Consider the following 24,184-nt stretch of genomic DNA (forward strand, 5'->3'; position numbering starts at 1 on the left):
TCAAACTGATCTAACAAAAGAATTGAAAAGAAGGGAAAAGTCAGAAGCAGGAAAAGACTGAAGGAAATTAAAAAGGGGAGAAAGAAAAAAAAAGATCAGCAGAGCGATTCCTGCAGGTGCAGCTCAGCTCAGAACTGTATGAATGCCTCTTCCTGAAAGGCAGGCAGACAGGGGAGGATGGAGTACTAGGTATAAAAGCCCAGGAAGGCCATATCCCAGAGCTCAGAAATTCTGACACCCACCTGCTCCTGCTGTCCTGCTGCCTCATCCTTGCCTGCTTCTCCAGGCTGTGAGTTCTTTGGGCAGGGATCATGTGTCTCTGCCATCCAGTGCTCTCGTGAGTGCTATAAAATATTTCAGTGCTCTAGTGAAATGTGTGAAAGCTGAGAGGGCACCTTGAACAGGAGGTAAGTGTGTGATAAAAAAATGTAACGGGGTGTTTTAGTGTGAGGAAATGGGAAGTACATTTTACACCTCAACTATACCCTACTAGTGTCACTTAATAAATTACTTAGAGTGCTGCCATGAAACAAGGAAGCACCAAGGAAGTGTGAATGGATTACTAGCCTGATACACAAAGGGTGCATCTGAGGGGTGAGATGCTTTTTCTAAAGCACATTCAGAGACTTAAACTAAAATGCCCAGAGATCAGTATCTTGCACTGTTCTGTTGAATCTGAGACAAACTACTTCCAGAACAGTTCTGAGTGCTAAAGCAGTCTCTAGGGGAAGGGGGGTGCAAGTTTGTGTCCTTCAACACAAGGGAAAGACCTGGACCTGTGATGCCTGGTGTCCCATGATAGGTGCAGGTTCTCCTGGTTTTTCAGTGCCCAGTTCTGGGAGACAACCAGTTCTGGCAACCCTTACTGAACCCATGTTTTAATCATACAAAATTTAAGCTCTCCCTCTACTCACCAGTATTTTTTCATGGGAGTGAGTTCAGACAGTTAAATAATTTAAATGTGACCCAGACAGTTTTTACTTTGTGAATAATAGTTGAAAAGTATTTGCTTATCCCTGACGTGTGGTAGTGCTAGAGCTTTCCTTCAGCCCGTATCTCATCGCTGTAAGTTAGCAAAATCGGAATGACCCCAATTTTTCAATGGAGGCACTAGTTCTACTCTCCTCAGTATTTAATTATTTGTGATATATCCATCACATGACGTAGGTGCGTTAGGGAAAAAATGGGGTCACATCTACATCACTGCCAATCAGCAGTCACAGGCAGATCTGGTGCACATCTGTGGGATAGGGCATGAAGCAGCTGAGTATGACAAGGGGTATGGGAAGGGTCCTCAGTTTGATCTGCTGGTTAAGATGACTGCAAGAAATGTGCGTGGATAGCTGGAGATAGTCCCTTCCTCTTGGAGAAGGGTGGCCGTGGTCCATGTGTAATCAACAGAGACCCCAGGCTGGTGGGTGGGGTGTGAGGGCACCTGAAACCTCCATCAGGCAGGTGGGAAGGGGGAGCACAGTGGAGGTCAGGAGCATCTATGGTGTTGGCTTCCCATGTCCAGGCTTAACTCCTCTTTGAAACAGAATGTTTTCCTCTTGCTCTTGTTGAAACAAATAATACTCCTCTCTCCCAGGCCAGGATTCTGTCTGGTTAAAGTGGGGAGGAGACTGGACCATAGCCTTTGCCACTGGGTGGGACTGATGCTTCCAGACCGCTTACTACCTCCTTGTGATCCACATTAAATAGGGCAGAAAGTAATATTGTGCTGTGCTAGATATTTTTGGCAGAAAAATTGTGATTTGCTAATGGCCTTTCCCCCGATAAATGCCGTACAGCTACATTCTTGTAATTAATATTTAATCAGACACTAATAGTACTTGCAGAATTCAGATGTGCTGGTGAGACGTTGCTGCATCTCAGAGCTTTGGACTGTGTTGCTGCTTAGAGAACAGTTGTGGCTGTATTTTGAAATGATACATTGACAGATAACTCTGCTGGCATCTCTGCAGTCAATGTAGAGGAAATATATTATAACATAGGTAAGTATGACTGCAAGTTGTTTTGCTCTATGAAATTTTACAACATTGAAAGCAAAATAAGACCTTTGGAGGCCACAGTTTCTTCAGAAGACTGGACAGTATATTTAGAAAAATATAATGATTGTTGGAGTAGAACTGACACTTACTGTTTCTTTTGAAAATTTTGCCTACAAAATTGAAGGTTAATAAAAATTACAATAAGATTTTCTCTTTCTTTCCTCTTCTTTCTGACCATCAGATCTCTTAACTGTGCTGTCAGGTGTTGTGGCTTTATCTCTTGTGTTCCTGAGAATAAAACTTTGGACTGCATGACTAAACAGGAAACCTCAAAGCCAAGCCATGATTAAAATGCTTGGTGAAATTAAATTGAAAGCTACATATGTACAATTAAGAATAATAATGGGCAAGATCAGTCTTCCTGGTGAAGCGAGTGTTGACATACCAGATACTGCCTTTCAGGTTTGAACAAAAATGGTTATAATGTTTTTCTTCAGTTATCATTCAACCCAGTGTTAATTACACTGTAGGGTTTCCCCAGTGACATGTTTTTTGAGCTGTATGTAAGTGATAAGATGATTATGTCTAAATGATTGGTAAATGTGTTGGCTTTGAGGTCTTAAATATTTGTATAGATGATTCTTCCAAAAGCTGAGGAATGCTTGACATCTCCGGAGATAACAGGATTACAGCTTTGTTACACACCTTATTTTAGGGCTGTATTTTAGTTGTCTTGCTCGTTTTGGTAGTTTCTTACAACAACAAAGCAACCATGAGAATCCAAGGGGCTCTTTCAGTGTAAAAAGCAAACCAGAATAGAGAAGGTGACAGAATCTCCCATGCAAAGAAGGTATTTCTGTTGTAGGCTCAGCTATGAGTTACTGCTGTGTAAAAATTGGCTAATTTACTGAAAGAGAAAAGGTGTCTCTGCGATGTCAGAAGTTCTGCCAGTGGAACTGCTTTTTTGAGACACAGGCTTTTTGCAACCTAATAGCTACTTTGGTTGTCTAATAAAATGTGAATCAGGCATGGGACAAGAGGCAACAGGCAGAAACTGATGCACAGAAAGTTCCACCTGAAAATGAGGAAGAACTTTACTGTGCAGTGACTGTGCACTGGAACAGGTTGACCAGAGAGGTTGTGGAGTCTCCCTTACTGGAGAGATTCAAGAACTATCCGGTCACAGCCCCAAGTAGGGTGCTCTAGGGGACCCTGCTTGAGCAGGGAAGTTGGGCCAGACAACTTACAGTGGTTCCTTCCAACCTTAACTGTTCTGTGATTCTGTTCTGAGCCAGCTTTTTCTGTAATCTCAAGTGGTGTTACAAATAAATATTCCAAAGATTCTTTGGTTTTCTTGGAAAGAGCCTGTCTTTATTAGTCTTAGCAGTGAAGTTCAGGCTGTGTCCATTACCTCTTTGGCATTGATTATGGTGAGAAGGGTGTTCAGAAATAATAATAATTAAAGTCCTGTTAACACTCATACAATTGCATAATTCTCTTCCTCCCTCAAAGATCCCACAGTCCACTTTATTGACTTCAAGAACACCTCAGGGATTTTTTTTTTCACTTGCTAACACTGAAATTGAGCTGCTTCAGTGGTAAAACTTGGCAATTGCATCTTATCAATGCAAGCTTATACTGTCCAGCAAAGAGGAGGGCTTGCTAGAACTGTAGGGATTGAAAAACAGGATTTGTGGATTAAACACTTTTAGTAAGAAAGTATTCACTGATAAAGATGGAATTTGATGAGGACCTGGGAAATTATGTGGCTTAATGAGTGTTGTTTGCTAATTGGCAATAGCAGCAAGGCTGCCCTACCTTCTGGTCCTTCTGGAATCTGCTGGAAGCTGGAGTTGCAGGTAGCACTTAAGGCTGTGGTGATCTTCATTCTTTAGGTTTTATAACTCCTTTATAGTCTCAACAAATAAATTTATATTAAAGAAATTATAGAGTATAGATTAAAGTATAAAAGCAGAAGGAAGCAAAGTGGATTTGATTCTGGCATCGTTAGCCAGTAGTTTCACTGAGATGACTGGAAGCACTGGAGTCACTGGAATTTTGTTTTATTTTAAAAAAAGGCAAATGAGAACAGAAATGGATCCTTCTCATTTTGTCTTTCAAGTGTTAGTTACAACAAACTTCACGTGACAGAGATTGTATACATCTCTTGTTCTGTGCAGCTCTGAGCACATTATTGTGATTCTGAAAATAACCACTAATTATTTCCAGAAGAATTGTCCTTTCTGATGAACCGCTGTGTATTTTCAGCTGCTTTTGACATTATGCCACTAAAAGCTGGTTTGCCTTTCAAATGTGTGTCCTCAGTTCTGCTTTGGGGTTCAGCAGCACAATTGCCTGTGAGGATAAATGGCTTTGTCTGGAAGATTTAAAGATTGCAAGGTTGAAGAAGAAGTATGAAAGAGGAAGATATTGGATGGCATCCTTGTAATAATAAGATATACTAAATCCCCCCCTTCCACTTCCTCTGTAGTGTTAATTTTGATGTGAGAAAAACTAAAATGAGACTGGCTTAGCTACAGTTTTCTGATGAAAAGAGATTTTCATAAAAATGAGAGTTCAGCTGATGTGATTTTTTTGAGGGCAGGTGTCACCTCTGTTCAACTTGGTGCAGAAAGGCAAGGTTAGAGCACTCCAGGACATGGCTGGGCTGCAGCCCCTGTCTGTCCCTCCAGTGGGTTGCTGTCTGTCTGACTTGTTCCCATCTTCTCTCCCCAGGATTACATGTTTGTACTAGGTCGTATCTACATTTTGTCGGAATCTTCCTTGGTATTGTTCTGTATTACAATCTTACAGTTAAAGACTTCTCATTGTCAAACCATCTTTGAATCCAGGTTCTGACTTGAGTGTAAGAAGTAATCCGTGAGGGTACTGACTGAGCAAGTCAGCAGTTGTTTAGAGCACGAGTTTTGAAGTTTGATGATTTGTAACCTAGAAATAAAAAATATGTAGGCTATGTGCACTAGGATGTGATTCAGTGAGGACATATATTATAAAGTGACTGCTGTAATACATTGCAGTGTAGAGTTCTTAGTAAAATAAAAATGAAATTTAGAGAAAAATGTGTTAGTTATCAGATTTATTAGTAATAATAAAACAGATATATTGTTACTTTAGCTACAGCCAACTGATGGTGATTTTAAACAGCCACTCTAGTTGTTATTTCTGCAATGCAGGTTTACATGCAAACATGTTTCTTTCATGGCTAAGTGTGATTTCTCTGTTTTTTTCTTATATTAACTTTATATGGTTGGTATTTATGTAAATTGATATAATTCATATTTATTATTTTGAATTAACAGTAGTTAACTTTTATTACTAAGATTATTAGTGCAAGATAAGATGTCTTTTTTTTTCACTCTCTGTGTATTTGTTTTGGAGTTTTATAATAGGAATTGGTTATGAGGTGTGGCTGAGGAGCCTGTAAAATATTTCTAGGGAGGGAGACAGTTTTCAGGATATTATTAGTTTGTATGAATATCTAGGTAAAATTTTTTAAGGCACAAAAGTAGCGTTTCTGTGTTAAATCATCTGTCTTGAAGCACTGGAAACTATAATGAGGAAAAAGCATGATGGATGCAATATATGAAATCCCACCTTTCCCCTCTTTCACATGTGACAGCTGGAAGTGGATGAAGGGACACTCACCTGGCTACTGCTGGAAGGGTGTGTTCTGTAGGTAGAGGTGTTTAATTGCCCATTCACTTCTTTCCATTTGGTCCTTACACAGAGAACTTCTCCTTCACAAAACTGATTTCTCTAACACAAGTTTATAAAAATTTGCTGGTGAAGTGAAGTTGTGCATTTACAGTAGATTGTAATTTGAAAAGTAGTCAAATGCTGAGTGATTTTCCCAAATTTACTTTAGTTTGAATATAATTAACTTCAGTGTCTATAACTTGCTCTGTCAGTACCAGCATCACTGCTGATATTAACTGTTTGGCTTTTTTTTTTTTTTTTACACATTAGGGTAACTATAAGCAGCATAATAGTCTCAAAAGAGCTAATAAAGATAACAAAGAGTTAGTGCAAAACCCAAGTACAATTTAGCTTGTCAGGTAACCTTCTTTATGTCATGGGAATACTGTAAAAATATTTATATTATAGTGAGCAAATTACTACTTTTTAGAGCAAGGAACCTTTATTTATTTTTTTTCTTTTCCCCCCTCTATTTCCATATGGGTATGACGCTGAACAATTAGCCTGGTTCACCAAAACACTTCTCATGGTATAAGGCTATATGAAATCCCTAATCTTGAGATGTCTTGAGGATTTGCAAGTGGGATCAAAAAAGAAAGTCCCTCACCCCTTATCCATAGATAAGGAAAAGATGTATCATTTACTAGACAAGCAAAACAGAAGCCTATAGATAAGCAAAGAAAACATTTTACTCATGAGAGGTAGATAAGGGTTCTTAGTAGGTAAGTCACATTGACAGTCTGCTGAAGTATTTGTCTTGGAGTGACCATGCAGATGCCTATGAACTTCTGAACATTTTGAACCTTAGCAAGAACCTCCAAACCTGACCTGGAAGCACACAAGCTCTGAACCCTGTAGGTTTGCAGGGCTCTCATGCTGCTAGTGGAGAGTGCTTTGCTTTTTCACCTGATGTTTCTGAATTTTTTGAGCTTTCAGAACACTGCCTCTGGTTTTAGGGTTTTCATTACATATTCTGCAGCTTACTCAGTGTAAGGTTGATGAAGAGAGTAGGATTTCACCATAAGCTTCTGCCATGGTCCATTCATGCAGCTCTATAATTCTATAATATAGTGAATACAATCCTATGATATCATAACTAAGATGGAACTTTTGAATATAGTTATCATATTATAGGATTGTATTTACTATACTATAGAATTACAACCTTTATGTATAGAATCTGGAAACTTCCTGGGATCTGTGAAGCAATGACAGTACTTTGGGAGAGTTTGCTTAGACTCAAGAAAACTCAAAGAAACTCTTGTCTAGAAACTTTGCTGGTTTATAATTCACTTACCATGCAGGAACATGTTAATAGAATTTACCTGGTGGTTTTTTTTCTTTTTGTTTGTTTGTTGTTTGTTTTAATAAAGTCAATGGTTGAGATGGAATTTTATAAGTCTCAGAATAGAAATATGAAAGACCCAGTCTATGTCCCATTTGTGCTTTTTTCCAAATTTGGAAATGTATTTGCACTGGGAAGGCTCTTCAGGCTTCTGAATGGGCTGGTTCCTGGATTTGTGTCTTGCTTCATAAGCATTGGGAATAAGAGTCTTTTGAAGGGAGGCAAATGGAGAGTCTTTGTTGTTCCTGGGGATGAGGTGGGAGATGTTTCTGGGGAAGTGGGTCACAAGTCCCATGTCCTTAGTGATGTGTTATTTTTTGCAGCAGAATGAGAGTAGAAAGGACAGGGAGGGGAGAGCAGTAACAAAACATAGCAGTAAGTTAATTCTACAAGCCTGTGTGCTATGATGTTGTTGTTCTTGTGGTATTGTTAACCCAGGAAGACAGGTGACCATTATTTATTTATAAATATGAAGCAAAATCTGATGCCATTAAATTTGCAGGTTAATGAAATTACTAACCAAACATTTTCTCTCAACCTGAAAGGCGTTTCCTCTTCCATTGTCACCTCCATAATATCTACATGTTACCCACTAAAATCTATGGATGTGTGACAGGACCTGGTTCCACCTCATTTGTCCTGGCTTAAGCTTCACTGGGATTGTGCCACTGGATAGAAGTGGTAACTGTGTTGTAACATCTGCAAGTGATTTCAAAGTAAGAGTTAAAAAGTAATAATACAGAGCAAGAGTGAGTGCTTGTATGTGCATGCCTGTGTCACATTGAGGCTGTCAGGTCTTCGGTGCTATTTCTGTAGTGGCTTCTAATAAAAATGTTTGCTCTGTCAGATGGAAAGTAAACTTGACATTTTGTTGAATCTGAGGCAAACTCTTCCAAGCATCTTATTGTCTGCTGAGGTTTATATGCCTACATTGCGCTGCTACCAGATGCTGTTTCACCATTTCTGAGAGCTCTCAGAGCAAGAGGTACATTTCTATAATTAATAATGGAAAACAATTTCATTTTTAATTTTAATGTTGTCAGAAAAGATCCAGTCTATCATGCTTTGTGAACCAGCTCCTGGCAGCTGCTGCAAAACAGAGAGAAAACTCCAACTTGCTTTCTCTTCAGTTGATGTACCATGTTACTTGTTATTCTTTAAACCCTGTTTTCATGCAAATTCATTAAATAGAATAGGTGAGTGAGAGGTACCCTATGGCTTGAAGGCCACTGATTCCTGTGTTTTGGTGTTACTCTTCTGCCACTCTATACTTGCAAGTACTTGAGGAAGAAATAACTACAGTGCAAGTAAACTTGCTGAATTTTCTGATGTTCTCAATAACTCCTAGGAAACCGGCTTTCAAATTTTCAGTTGCATGATTTTCAAATAGTTTTATCAGTAGTTACCCTGCCAGGAGAAGGAATACAAAGTTCCAGAGTTTCCGGTTCCAGAGATTGTTTGATGCTTTGCTTTAGCTTCCTGCTGCAAGCTGGAACCACATCATGTTTTATCTTTGTGGTGTGGCCATCTGCCATTTGGGTTAGCAGGGAACTCATTTTGGAATTGGGTAATCTGTGTGCTGGTTTGGGACCTTGGGTCAAAAACAGGACAGTGCTGAACCAAAGGGAAGCAGAGTACTGAACAAATTAAAACAAAAAGTGTATTTCATCCTTCCAGCTTAGATTCGAACTTAACCTTCATTTTGGTATGTGTATTGTTATATCTCAGAGGATCAATTAAAATGTGGCAATACTTCCGTGGTAAAGATTAGCTATACTACAGATTTATACAGGAAGAAAGCTGTCCTGCTTGGAGATCTCACAAGGGAGGAGGACTGTTAGCAAGATTTTAAGTCACCTTGCCACAGCTGTGAGTCTGGACTGCTCTGTGGATTCCCTGGGCTCTGGGACCTGTTAAGCTGTGAGTGATGTGCTCCAGTAGACACCCACCCACCTAAAATTTGAGTTGACTGTTGAACTGTAGAGGCTAGAGTCCAGAATGAAGCAAAATTAATGAAAGGATATTGATCAACTTGGGGGCAGAGCAGTCACTGCTGCAGGACATGACTGTCTTCTTGAATTAAAGAAATACACTTTTAAAATACATGCCGCTGATGGTCAGAAAGGAAAGAGTGCTGTAAAAAGTAAAAATGACTAAAATTTGAGCCTTTGCGTAGCTGTCTTCTCAATTATGTTTCACACAAAATACTCAAGTAGAATTTCAGTAAGAATTAATTTTGTGGCTAGGAGCATCATTTACCCAACTTTGCACAGGTAGACTCAACTCAAGACTGCTGTTAGTCCTGAATAGTCAAAACCTCTGGAAAAATAGGCCAACTTGTCCTAAAGATGGACTGAATACCAAGGAACAACAGGTTGTCGTAGTCTGGTTTCCTCATATATTTTCTTATCACAGAATGGGTAAGGTTGGAAGGGACCACCGTGGGTCATCTGGCCCAACTTCCCTGCTCGAGCAGGACCATCCTAGAGCATGTTACTCAGGGCTGTGACCAGACCATTACTGAATCTCTCTAGTGAGGGAGACTCCACAACCTCTGTGGGTGATTGGTTCCAGTGCACAGTCACTGACACAGTAAAGAAGTTCTTCCTCATGTTCAGGTGGAACTTCCTGTGCATCAATTTCTGCTCATTGCCTTTTGTCCTATTTCTTAGCACCACCGAGAAGAGCCTGGCTCCATCCTCTTGACACCCTCTTTACTTTATAGGCATTGATGAGGTCCCCTCTCAGTCATCTCCTCTTAAGGCTGAACAGGCCCAGCTCCCTCAGCCTTTCCTTGTAAGAGATGCTCCAGTTCCTTAGTCATCTTTGTCACGTCTACTAGACCTGTTTCAGGAGCTCAGGAACTGGACACAGCACTCCAGATGTGGCCTCACCAGGGCTGAGTAGAGGGGCAGGATTGCCTCCCTTGGTCTGCTGGCAATGCTCTTCCTAATGCACCCTAGGATTCCATTGGCCTTCCTGGCCAGTTCTCAATCTGCCTCACTGTCCAATCATCCAGTCCACACTTCCTGAGTTTGCTTATGAGGATGTTATGCTGTTGACTGGCCTCTAGGAAGGCACCAGTGCCAGCTAAAGCTTTTCTTGTGACTGGCGTTTCAAAGAGCAATCTGTGGTGTCTAATAAAAGGTATGTCCTCATGATGTAGTTTTCTCCCTCAGCAGGGACAGTGAGAAGGTAACTCTTCTCTACCAGGATGTTATTTTCATGAAGCCTGTGGGAGCTTAGCAAGTTTCTGACCCCTACTGCACCGTCTGGAACCAGCCAGTAAGTCAGAAAAGTTACTGTGGGTTGGGAAAATAACACAAACTGTTGCAGACCTTTTCCAGTGTGGTTACGTATGTCTTGCTAGTATGTGGAATCAACCTAAAAATAATGTTTTAAGAATCAAGAAGTAGTTATGTGAGTGGTTGCTGGGAAATACAGTAGAAATGACAGATACATCTCCCAGCTAGAAAATGTTGGTTTAGCAATGTTGTCCGTGTTAACTTACTAAAATATCGTGCAGTTTTCCACCATTTTATTCCCCTCTTTGATTTATGCATCTAAATTACCCATTGATTTGTTAGCTTTTGGATGAACTACAGGAAATTTTTTCCCTTTCCAGCTAGCAGGGCCAGCAGGCTATCCATGCAGGAAGCACTTCAACAGTCAGACTCTTTCCAAAGAATAGCACAGTCTACTGGATGTTTGGCTGTGCCATTCTGTGAGATGAGCTGTGCAATTCGCACGCACCCTCTGTTATTCTTTCCTTGATGTGTTCCCTGATGAATTCCCCAATTCTCTTAATGAGTTACTGGGCTGGACTGACTATTCTTGTATTTCCTATTGGCCTTTAGAAAAAAATGTGTTCTTAGTATTATAAATAAATAAATAAATATTTTAAAGTTTATAAACGTGCAAAAAATGGATTTCAGAATGGAAGTAGTTTATATTGTCATAGCGCTGTTAGTTGCATTTATTGGCAGAGAAATGCCAACAGAAAATTTGGTTAAAAATTTACATCAATAAGTAATACCAAATTAAGGGGTTTTGCATTTCTTAACACTGCATCCTTTGTGGGGATCAGGAAAAGATACAGCTTTCCCCCCCACTAAATGATTTTGGAAATGACTCACATTCTTGCAGGTTTTGGCAAGCTTTCTTGTCTCACTGTGTGGCTCATCTTCCAGGCAAACTCTGCAACAGTTGCTGCCAAGTCACAGATGAATGCAGAAGTAGCTGGCAGAACCAGATATCCAGAGGTAAAGGACCTCTGTATGTTTTGGCATATTCCTTGACAGCTTCCGGAAGGTGTTCTGCAGATAATGTTTGATATTTCTAGTATTGCCCATGTATAAAGCAGTTATCCTAGTGATAGGGAAAAAATGGATGGAGAGACAGTATGAAGAGAATTCTCTCTAATATAGGTAAGACACCGAGGAAGTGAATTAAACTTTGCTCTAAATGAAGTTTAACCTGTGCTAATGGTGAAAAATGTCTTAATTCATCCTCAAAGCCAAGGATATCTGTCCCTGAGAAAAATGCCTACGAATTAATTACACTGCATTATTTAATGGCTATAAAATTCTCAGTCCCTTTGGTATCTGTTAACAGGTTCCCCTGTAATTGCAGTGCAGTTTTCTAGGAGAGGAGAAATTGTAATTTTATTGTTTAGCATGTTAATCAGAAGTGAAGTTGGACGTGTTCTAAAATAATATTCAGGTTACCAGTGTCAATTCCAGACTGCCAAGTAAAGAGATTTTTATTGTTAAAGTAGCCTGACTGTAGACTGCACAGGTGTTTTCAGCAGTAATGAAAAATCTGTCTTAAACACTGTCATTGCAGAGAACCTGTGAGTGTCAAAGCTGCACATCCTCTGAAAATTGCTCTAATTGTTGTCCTTCTGTAAAGGATCCTGACTGTGGGAAGCATAGTTTGTAAGCTGACTGTGGGTTCTCCATGTGCACAACAACAGCTGATGATGCGTTTTCTGCTCTGTAGCCCCACTATGGCCCCCAAGTAACCTACTTTCAAACACTGCTAAATTAAACTTTTTCTCCTTTTACTGTCTTCTAAGCAGGTAGCATGATTTGTACGTATTTCTCATCTCTCATTTCTTTGCAAAATTCTTCACTGCCACCAATTTTTTTCCTAGTACTTGCATTTTTGTAGTGTTTATGCACCCAAGGGCTGATAACATCTGCATCTTGGGAGTGAAGGAGATAAACAGAAGGGAATCGTGTATGTCCTCAGATGTACAGCCTGGTCACCAAAATGACTCACATTGCAAAAGAGGTTAATTAGATGTTAAAGGCTCTATAGTCTCTTTCATTTAGTAAATGACATTAACTTTTCTGCTCTTTTCTGCTTGTGGTTTGTCAGTAGTCACGTGTCATTTATCATTATTTGTGTGAATGAGCTGAGGCTCCTTACCATCGGTATTTAGTCTCAGCCCATGCTTAACAAAACCAGAATAATGAAATTTCAGATTGAAAAACATTAAGGAATTTTTAGGAAAGCATCAAACTAGGAAGACAAATACTGTCCTGACAGCTACCTTTGCTCTAACCTGAATCAGATCAGCTGTTGTTGTGCTTCAGCTGACTCAGATTTAAACAACTTGGTGTTATTCTAAGTCCCTTGTTGTTGGAAAACACGTTTTTGAACTTGCATCTAAAAATAATTAACTCCACCAATGCACTCAGAAGGGAGGAGAAGAGCTATAGGGGCCTAAGTAACTCTGTTGTGTAAAGCATGGAGTGGCCAACCCTGTCCTGTACTTTTGAAACAAAATGCTGTATTTGAAGAGAAAAGCTTATGAGTAGTGTGGTTGGCAGGCTGGCTGCCTCCCAAGCTGTCTGGACACAAGCAGGGCCTCCCAGGTGTTGCACAAGGTTCTTGGATTGTATGGATGTGCTCGCTGTTCATTTGTGAGGCTGCAAACACACTGTAACATAAAACTCTGTTCTTGAAGGGTAAATGAAGTGAGAAAATACAATGGCTAAAGCCTTTTCAATGTCAGAGCTGTCACTGACTTAAGCAGAGACACTTTGGCTTTTGTCTTCTTTTTCTTAGGCTTTTTATGAGTGAGTGTGCTTGACCACAATGGTAAACAGGATCAGAAAAAAGCTTGTGGGGTCTTGCAGGACACCAGCCTGCTCCAGCTGCTATTGTGTGCCAGGCACAAAATTACTCATATGTGTTTAGCATTTTCTAGAAATCCCCTATATGCTACCCCTGACCAGAGCAAAGAAATATGGGCTTACCTGTATTATTTTTGTTAATCTTTATCTATCATGACTTTGCTCCTATTACGTCCTGTGAACAAGGAGTCGACTTTAGAAAAGGGAGATGTTCTCATTTCTGTATCCATGTAGAAATACAGATTTTGAAGGCTGCTATTTGAAAAACTAAAAATACCCAAATCAAGGCTGGCTGCATTTTTAGTTTGGTTTTTTTTCCTCCTTAAATTCCAAAACTATTGGTTTACCCCCTCTGCTCAAGAATGCCACAGGACAGATTTGTTTAGTCATTTGTCTGAGTTTCTAAATTACATGTAGGACATGATGCCACATCCTTTCTCTTAAACTACTAGTTTCTTTTTGCCCTCTTCTCCCCTTTCTGTTACATCCAATGTGGATGTAACACCTGCTTTGTGTGTCTGCTGAATACTTGGCAATTGGTTTCTGCCTAATCAGATCTGATGAAGGGCTTTGTCTCTCTTGTCCCAGAAGATTTGGCTCAGACTTTCAAAGCAACTGCACAGGTTATTTGAAAGGTTTATTTTCTTCCAGCAGAGATAATCTTTATCGCATTAGATTTTACCAACATTGTCCTTTACAACAAGCAGCATAAAATGAAACCAATACAGACTTCAAAAAAAATGGTTTAGATGCTGTGTCTGTGTTGATTCAGGGGCTATTTATTTATAAATATTTTCAAGATAAATATTCAGAGAATATCTTATTTTTTTGAGCTGAATATATAATTTAAAGCATACTGTGTTAAGCCTGGGAGTCAGTAAATTAGACTAATACTATAAAGCTAAAAGTATAATACCAGGGAACAGATAGGTGGAATAAATGTGCTGTGTGAATTCTACACACACCTATTCTCTTTTTAGCAGAGAAAATGATAAAACTGATCTTAATGGTAACCAAGCCATCTGTAAGAACTAATGGCTGGAATTTAAAGCAATATAAATTCCATTTAGGAGTATGATGGCCTGAAGGGCAAATGGGTGAAGGATCATTCAATAGTCATCTGCATCTTTCACTGTTTGCCTTGACACTGGCTTCTGGGCATGTAGGAGATGTGATACAAGCCTAAATGGAGCTTCTGATCTAACCTATAGTAGCTGCTTTCATGAATTAAATAAAGTATGATTTTTAAAAAGCTTATGAGTACTGATGAATTGAAAAATGCTCAGTAATATGGTGGGTTTATTCCCAGAGCTTTGCTTTCACATTTATAATGAAATCTGAAACCAGATCAGTTTTATGCTTACTTTTTTTTTTTTTTTTGCTTATGTGGAAGCAGATATTTTTCACGTCTGCTTTTTTTTTCAGTGCTAAGTTCTATATGGATCAAATCTTAAGTAACTCAGCAGCAGATTAATATTTTACTGGCTGTGTCTGCACAGTCTGCTGTGTGTTGCTCAGTTCCTGCACTCCTGAGGCTCTGAGACCGGTGGCCAATCTGTGGCTGCTGTGGGTGAGCTGGTACAGCTTTGCCAGGCTTGTGCTCAGAGTCTGCCACTGGGGTCACTGGAACCAAGGACAAAAACTGCTTGTCTGTGCCTGCTATGTATTGTGTAGATTCACCCACAGACAGCCAGGAAAAACCTCTGTGTCTGTTTACAAACATTGCAAACAAATCTGGACTTTGTTTGCTAAACTCCTTCTGTGCAGCAGAAAACTCTTACTCAATTTATTTATTACCTTTTTCACCATAATATTTACCACCATTTGTTAATAAAATATTAACTGTTAAATCTTTTGTGAAAAGAGCAAAAATTTTTCTTTCCAGGGAGAGTATTTTTCCCATTTTTGGCCACATGGTATTTAGTGTTCTTCCCCGCCTAGCTGCTGCAATTTCTTGAAAAACCTCAGGCTGTAAATGTTTACGTGAAATGTGGAGCAGAGTGGAATTTCAGAGTTTGAAACTGCATCTAGCCTAGATCTAGAATGATCTAGGCCTCTTTCTCTCCTTCTCTTCATTCCACCTTTCAACAGGCTGTCCTGACCCCTATTGCACCTTTACATGGGATTATGTGCAATGCAAGAAACAAATTGACAATTTTTAGGGTGTGCATTATTACAGCTGCCAAAGTCTGGAAGCAAGGATAATGTCCTAGACCAAGGAAAGATTACAGCATTTGAAACATTTTGGTGATTTTCAAGTTCTAGACTGGTCAGTGACAATAAAATAAAAGGTACAGACTTTTATTTGATGTGAATAATGTGTGTTTGTGAAAGGACCATCAGTTAAACATTCATTTTAATGCAGAACAGATTCATGAACCTATGGCATATTTTATGTGAATAATTCTATGATTTTATGAATTTGTTCAGTGGGAAAGGATTATGAATATAGTGTTCAGAGAATACAGTAGAAACTACTTCTTTTCTTCTTTTCCTTCAAAAAGAAAATGCAGTCTCTGTAGTACGATGTATCTTCATGTTACAAAGCAAGAAGCCAGAAAGGCAGAAGAGAATTTTCTCCTTAAGAGTCTTTTCAGCACTTTAACTACCATTTTACACCTGGTTAAAGAGGTTTTGCTGTCATTGGGCTTGCACACACACTCATCCCACTTCAATTTCTCCTGCCCTCTACCCTGTCAACAGTCATATTTCTACAGCATAAAGTGTGAAAAAAAAAATTTGTGCCTTCTCTTTGCTTTATTTTTTTTCCTTTCATGTTTATACAAAAGCTGAAGGAATTTTCAGTGTTCTTGCATACCAGTTTCCTACTCATTAGCTTTTTACCAAGAGCACCCACAGCCTGTACTGCCTGCACGGATGACGGATTGGCAAAGGGTGCAAGAAAAGATGATGCCATCTGAGAAACAGAGGCAAAGAAAAGCAAAGTGGCTTTCCTCACATCAGGCAGAATGATGTCACAAAGCTGAAATTTGAGATAATAAAAATTTATTAATCTTTATTTATTTTTAATTTTTCTTTTTGAATTTTTCTAAAGTGTCAGTGCAGACACAAGGCCTTTCTTGTTGTACACTTGACTTTTTGAAACTCAAATATTTTTTACTGAACCTTGTCCTCTTCATCTCCCTGCCAGTTACAGACAGTTAGAGATTGAAGCATATTCTGAAGTCACAGTCAGGTGAGAGGGTAGAGGCTGTTTTAATTAAATCATTCAGTTGGTCACTGAGGAACTGCTGGTGTCTAGTTCTTATTCATGGAGGTGTGTTGGTATAGGTACACCTATGCTATAAGTACACCTATACTGATGGGAAAGGCATTTAGTGTAGAAGTCTGCTTCAATGTGATGAAGTGAAATAAACTGTACTGGGAAACATAATTTTACCAGTGTTTCTACCTTTATGTTGCTGTACTGTTTCTTTCCTCTGTACTAGGCAGAGACTGTTTGAGGTACAGAAATGGTCTAACACTAGATGTTCTGTCATGGTAAAAAATTTGCTATGGTTGACCTGATGTCAGAAGTAAGCAAGAGTGAAGCTGCATTTAAACAAATTCACGTGTTGCTTCCTCCAAAAGGGACAAGAGAGTTTAAAAGTATAAGGCTCCTGTTGACATAGGTTTTCTCTCTTTCACCAATGTTAGATGTATGTCTGCAGCCATTTTCTCTAACCAGTTGTTTGTGTTTTAACTGGGTTATCCCCACTCTGCTGTGCTTGCCATTGTGGCGGGGGCACCGGCATGTGCTGCTGGCAGAAGGTTGGTGGCTTGGCTGTGGGTGTCCATGTTCTTACTCATGTAGTGTGAGCTCCAGCTGTCTCCACCTGCTGTGCTGGGAAAAAGTGCTGGAAACTCTTCAGGGAAAAACACAGCCATTGGATGTCCTGCCTAGAGCAAATGTGCAAGAGTCAAATTTGGCACTTGGTCAGTTCACCAGTGGAACAGGCTTGATTATAGCTGTCTTTGCTGTTTGTTGGTGATGAACGACAAGGGAAAAAAGCTGGAGTGATATATGACTACAGGAAAAGCCACTGAGAAAATACTGTCAGTCTGCAAGGAGTGCCTATTTGTTCTTAGAAGTCTGTGCACAATATCTTGTAATGTTTTTATGCCTGAATGTACATCTGAGTATACAGTTGTATGATCATCTGCATGACTTTTCTTTTTTTCCTTTCTCACAGTGCATGCCAATTAAAGGCCTTGGATTTGTGCTTGGAGCCTACAAATGTATTTGCAAAGCTGGATTCTATCATCCCAACATCTTCTCAGTGAACAGCTTTCAGAGTAAGTGCCTTTGCTTGAGCTAAAAAAAAAAAAAAAAAAGAAAACAGATCTAGCATTAATAATGCAGGGCTCCTTTTTATCCTTGTCTGGGTTATACAGTAAAATCCCAGTGGTTTGCAACTCTCGGATTATATAATCACTTAAGGAGTTCTAGCCCTTTGGTTTGTCATTCACAATACTCTTGAGGATCCTGTAAAACATACCCACTTGAAGAATATTTGATTTGTAAATAAATTTAAAAACATGAAAAGAAGTTGTGCTAAGGGGAAATAGAGATTTCTGGCACCTGTGCTCAAGCAGAAGTATTCTGGAAATTAACCTACTCATTTTCACTTTGGCCAGAGGAAATGACAATGCCCTAGCCTCTGGCTTTGTGTGGGCTTTAATTGTTTTTATTTTACTTCATTTGCAAAGGAGAATTCAAAGGGAGATGCCGATGAGGTAATAGAGATGGTTCAGGCCTGGAAGTCTGTTTGGCTGTATGATATGGATGACAAACAGCATCCACGTGCCCAGGACACACATTGTATGGACTGAGTTGTCCACAGCAGGGGAAACAGAACTTGGTTGATTCTCAGCAGGGAAAACAGATAAACTGCATGCCCAAATTTGATGTCTGTACTTTTATCATATGACCAAATCTCTGGACAGATTTTATGCTGTAATTGTTGTAGTTGTACTAGTAGAGCTCATGCTGCAGTCATAGGTGCAAAGCTGCTGCTTGAAAGTGTAAGAGGGCATCCTTCTCTGCCTCCTGCTTTCAGTTAAATACCATCCCCAGCTTCTTTGCACTATTCTTTAGCCAGAGGTTCATGTCATCAGCTCTGCTCTGTGAGAGCAGTTTGTATGAGATGCCCAGGGAATGGCAATGAATAACTTTCACCAAACTTGATCCGAGACTGTGTGTATTATCTCCTGCCTTGTCTGTAAATAGCTATAGAAATACCTCTAGTACTATTCAACACTTAACCGTGCACATATATATCTGTGAGAGATACCATGTCTCCTGTATGTATTTGTAGCCTAAATAGCACAGTTTGTTCAACAGTTTACCCCGTGAGTGTTTGTTTCCCCTTCTCTTTTCATATTGTAAAGTATCACAGATGGCAGCCTTGTGATAGTGCTGTTTCTCTGGGCTGTGTGAAGTAAGGAGGATGTTTGGTTCCTCCTGCAGTGCAGTGAGTTCTGGTGGAATTGGGATTTAACTCCTTGAGTGAGCGTATTAAAAAAAAATAATTCTTAGATTTTTGTCATACCAAATGCCAGAGAACACACGAAAATAATTTGCCTAGGGATCACAACAGCATTGATCATCAGGGATGAGCTTAATTTTATATCATGTATAGGCTCGCTATGTATTAGTCACCTAGGTTTGAACTGCAGTCAGCATGAAGAACATGGCTCCCCTGGAGGGTAATTTGTCTTTAGATGGGAAAAGTAATACCTCAGACAAGTAACCTTTTTTCTTCATTTACTTTAGAAGGAAGAGCCTATATACCTACCTGAGAAAGGATATTTAGCTCCTAACAGAGTGAAATTTGTCTCAAGAAAGTGTTTGCATATGTTGATATTTTAGGGTGTGCAATTACATGATTTGGGGCCAGTTTGAGTTGAGCCTTTGTATCTGTGAGTTTTGAAATAGTAATAAAGAACTGCTTTAATTCATCCAGATGCAGCTCCATCTACCAAGTTTTACAGATGATTTTCCAGTGAGACTGGAAATGACTGAGTAATGAGAAAAAACTGTGGTTCAAAGGAAAGTTGGCCCTGTCAAACAGCTGCATTCTGTAAAAAGAAAAGAGGAAAAAAAATTCCATGGTTAAAATGGCTGTAGTATGTATTTGGTGCTTCAAAACGATGATGACATAGGAATTCTAGACACAAATCCTGCAAGCAGTTTTGACAGAAACTGTCTGACCTGAAGATCTCTGTGGAGATAGGTTGATGAAATCTGATGATAAAAGAGATGAAACTGAATAGAAATGTTAATCATTTAGAAAGTATTCCTAGTGGAATAAAATAAGGAGGCAACAAAGATTTGCAGGTCTTGAGATACAAGAAAGAAGATAGGTAGAAAAAATGACCAGTTTTATACTTTTCTGGATTTAAAAATTAGATTGAGTGTGTTGTGTCTTGAAATGGGAGCATTTATCAATGATACTGGGATTCTACTTCACAGCAAAATATGGTTAACTACAGCTGCACAAGTGTCTGAAGTGTCTGACTTCTAAGCGGGGGAAAGGTTTTGCTTTAGGTCCAGATTAATGTTTCAGTTTGAGCCTGAAAGATGCCTGTATTAAGTGGCTTTTCAGGGATGTTGAGCACTACACAGTTTATTGGTAGGAAGGCTTATAAGATTGCTTTTCTGCCTCTCTGCAAACTCAGCTGTTGCCCTGAGCGCCAGGATGCAATGTGGCATAAACAGTGTCCCATGTAGGAAAGATTCTGCAGATCAGTTGCTTTTCTGTCTTAAAGCAGTGCAATGTTGCTGCTCCCAGGGAATTTGCACGTGTTGCAGGTTCCCAAAGAATGTTTGGGACAGGGACACAGCTGGAATTTAGGCTGTTCTCTAACTGAATAAGAAGCCAGGTAGGAGGACATTTCCCTCCCATGTCTGCATCAGTTCTTCAGAACTGAAACTGCCAAAAATATGTAAAACCTTTCTATTTTTTCTGCATGTGTCAGTGAGGACCCTGGGTACCAGTGGGGCACAAAGTTGTTGAAAAATTCCCGAGGTCTTTTGAGGTTGGAAATTGATTTTAGAAAAAAAACATATTTCATGTGTGCAGGTTGTATTAACCTGTAAGTACTTGAGTACATGACTATGCACTTTCTCCTAATGGCTCATTTTTAGGTAGCACTATTAGTATAGGTAGAATAGACTAACTGATGACTACTTACATTTTAACATTTCTGGAACACCCTTCTCCAAAGCAGTTCTGTTCTCTGCCTCGTGGGATAATCAGGTTTGCATTGGAAAATCCTAAGCAGAACCAAGGTGCTTTGTTCAACCTAAAAGTTCTCTCTTTAGCAATGCGTCGTCCATATATTGTAGAAGTTCTGCTTAGCTCTTGTTGTTTGGATGTGGAACCTGCCTTGTGCAAAAAGGTGCTTGCCCCAGAGGTGGCCCTTTTGTCTGAATACAGGACTGTGCTGTCTCTAACACTGCTATGATCACATAAAAAGTTCCAAGAGGGGTTTTCAGTTCAACTGGAATTCCCATTTTTTACACCTGCCCTTTGGCTTTGGTTCTTCAGCAGAACTCACACGTGCAGATCTTAGCACATATGGAGGTTGGTACTGACTTCAGCGATCCCTTTCTAGGCTGAGGCTTATGGCCATGGCAGATTACGAGGTTTTGATGCTAGCAGGTCCAGTTAACCCACTGGGTTCCTGCAGCATCGCTGAAGCAACGAGAGTTGTTCCTCATTTACACTATTACAGAAAAGGAGCAGAATCAGTCTTTTGTTCTGCTCAGTGCTCAGCATGCACTGTGCTCTCTGTGTTCATCTGCTGAGTTCTGACTGGAGTGTGAGATGATTTGGTTTGGGACAGTAGCAATTCCTGCCCTGGATCTTGGCAATCTGTGGTGCCATTCTTAGTTTGCAGGAAGATCTCAGCTGGCAATATTGCAGCTGCTGAGGCATCCCTTGCGTGGCAAAGTGTCCTTAGGAGAACTGAAGCTGATGAAGAGTTGCCCTCAGGAGACCATTTCAAAAGCAGATGGGCCAATCCAGCAGAAAAATAAGCTGGGATAGAAGAGGGAAGAACTAGGGAAAAATATTGTAGAGTGGATATAGCTGAAGCATTTAAGCTTATTGTTTTATTGTATTGTACTTTGTATTAGTTTGTGTCCCTATTCCTACTTTTCATCAATTCTTTGTTCTTTTCTTCTTCCTTTTTATGCTTTTTATTTTTTGGTTACTGCAATTTTTTCTGTTCTTTTTTTCCTTTAGAATGGTACTTTTTTACACCTTCCTCATTCTCAGTTTTAACTCCCTGCAGCACAGTATAACTTCTGTCTCATTTGTGTCCATGCTAAAAACTCTGCAGCCTTATGTAGAACAGAACTGACTTCTTGTCCATCTACCTTACAAGTGTCCAGAATCTTTTGTCATCTTTTGAGGAAGAAAAACTGATTTTCTTCACTGGAGGAGATATGTAATCCCAAAGAACTGCTGAGACAGGAGAAGGCACGATGAAATCTCTAAGCAATACTGTCAGAGGCAGTAACGTCATGCTTGGCTGGGACTGTCTGTGGTTTGAATTGATGTTCCATTGACTTTGGTGAGTGGACAGGACCAGAAATAAAGGGCAGAAATGTTCAGTGCCCTGAGTCATACAGTCAGGACGAGGGTGTGATTGGGCAAACAAACTTCCAGTCAGTGGTAAATAAAATGGACAGTCTTTCCCAAGAACTTCTTTTAGAGGGTCTGAAAAATGTTATTTCTTTTTGTCAAGGAGGAAAAAAACTAAAAATATGGGGGTTGTTAATAAATAGTTCCTCATCACATTGTGGAAAACCTCAGCTAAATCAAATTTTTTTAATCTTTCTTATATTACCTATAAAACAATGAATTGTTTCCAAGTCAAAAAATCTTCACAGAAAAATCATTTATATCTGGCAGTGCAGACAGTGAAGATTTGTATTGATGATCTTCCTTTGTGTACAACAGACAACATGACACCAGACAAAGCTAAATGAGGGCTTGCTGTTGTGTTATGAAGTCATATCTGTGGGATATTTATTGCAACATGCAACTGTTTATTGGCTGTTATCGCTGTATATATTCATATACACATGAAGAAACTCCCACGCGTGATTCAGATAAGAAAATCCTTGATAAAATGGATTATAATGTATTTGCAATGACTTTCAAGGTTGAACACTTCAGAAATAAAGTAAGTGTATCAAGTTTAGGACCATGCAAAATTATCAAGACATATTCATATAATATTTGTGACTAGTAGTCTCATAGCTATAGGTTTTAAATTTTGTTTTTCCAGTGTGTATGTTTTTATGCTGCAGATAATTTATTCAGTTGACACCATAAAATATATTAACGAATGGCTCACGTGGCTCAGGAATGTGAGATTTTAAAGAGATTAAATAATCTTTTTGGAGATGGGCTAATTGAAGGGCAACTCTTTAAGAAACAATAAAGTAACAGGTGTGTGGTGGAAAGACAGGTTGACAAGTACAACTGTTGAGGAAACAAAGGAAAACTTGGACAGTAGGTAATGCACTCTTGATTTGGATATGGAGATGGGAGGTGGGAGACTGTAACTTCTGTTCTCTGCCAGAATACAGTGTGGGTCCGTTGCTCTAGCTGTAATTAAGGAAACAGGGTTGTAATGTTAGATGGTGGTTTCTGGTAAAGCTCTTGGAACGATAATGTGCTGAGGCCCATGGCTGTTTGCTCTGAAGAGGATTTCCAATCCTATGATACCTTCAAGATAGTATTCCTTAGAGGTTCTCCACCTTTTTGTCATGCCCAAGCGTGGTTATTTTCCAACATTTCCATTCCTGCCTCCCACAGTCTGGGTCAAAAAGGCACAAAATCTCTTCTTGCTGTCTGCTTGTATCTAAGAAAATCTGACTATCAGCGTGAGTCAGCACTACTCTGCTCTATTCAGGTTTCCAACATCTTTGTCTAGAATAACACTCCAAAGAGAAACTCACAGTCTTCATGAGAAATACCATTCTGTTCTCTTCCCACTGGGGATGTGGGAGCAAAGCACCCTGCACTGAGGGCGAGGAGCACAGGGCGAGGAGCACAGGTTGGAATGGCATGCCAAATAAACAGGCCTGGGTATAGGACCTCTTTGTCCCTTTCCCAGGCTTTGACGTCAGCAGATGTGAGCTCATGCACATTTGTACATAGATTTGAGAAGGCAATAAGTAATTGCCCTTGGAGATAACCTTCTGTTTAAAATGTTTCAAGCTAAAAGTCTGAGAAGAGTTCCATAAGCCCATATGCACGTGCAACATCGGTGGAATAAGATGTCTCTTGAATTAAGACTAAACAATGGATGATTTACTGTTGTCAGTGACAGAGGAAATTTTTGATCAAAGAAATTGGAGCAATTCTCTAGTCTTGTGTAAAGTGAGAGGAGTTATCACACATTTTAACACACCTTTGATTTGACTTCAGCCACATTCTCTTGTTTCTTTGAGGTCCTAAGGCTATCTTGCCTATAGTAAGCATTTTCAGTAAATTCAGTTTTCCATCTTATTTAATAATATTCTTTCTTTGCCCCTTTTCACCTTTTTACTCCATTAATTGCCTATAGGGTAAGAAGCCTTAGAGGGGTTTACAGGAAAGTATTCACAGATCAGAAAAAGTTGGAATCCTTCTATGTGCACTGTTGATGGGTTCATTTTGATGGATGAGATGTCAGCTCAAGAATCACTGATTTTCATAGACAAAATATTAATTTTTGCCAGTAGGTTTTCCAGATTTCCTGATGTGCTTGTGTGAACAATGGAAAATTATACTTAGTGTAAGTGGACTGGTTTTGCTTTGGGCACAGAGTAGTGCAATCATGCAACAACATGCTGAACAAATGTTAATTAAGAAGAGTTTTATCTAATTTGAAGCTCATTAATTCACTAGATAGCATCTTTATGAAATTGAGGAACAATCTGAAATAGGATCAGAGCTTGTACTATGAACATTAGGTAGTTAATG

The 24,184-nt window shown here is 39.5% G+C and overlaps 1 protein-coding gene across 2 annotated transcripts in view; it reads left to right on the forward strand.

Annotated features, from left to right (window-relative positions):
* Nucleotides 1-24,184, forward strand: part of GPR158 (G protein-coupled receptor 158) — a 184,048-nt gene that overhangs the window by 62,023 nt on the left and 97,841 nt on the right. For both annotated transcript variants that reach the window (XM_051802307.1, XM_051802308.1), the window contains exon 3: nucleotides 17,390-17,492. In XM_051802307.1, the coding sequence (XP_051658267.1) occupies nucleotides 17,390-17,492 (103 nt within the window). The remainder of the gene's footprint in view (nucleotides 1-17,389; nucleotides 17,493-24,184) is intronic.

The sequence above is a fragment of the Manacus candei genome, unplaced genomic scaffold, assembly GCF_025592945.1.
Source record: "Manacus candei isolate 608988 ecotype Guabito, Panama unplaced genomic scaffold, ASM2559294v1 h1tg000056l, whole genome shotgun sequence".
In the NCBI taxonomy this organism is placed as follows: domain Eukaryota; kingdom Metazoa; phylum Chordata; class Aves; order Passeriformes; family Pipridae; genus Manacus; species Manacus candei.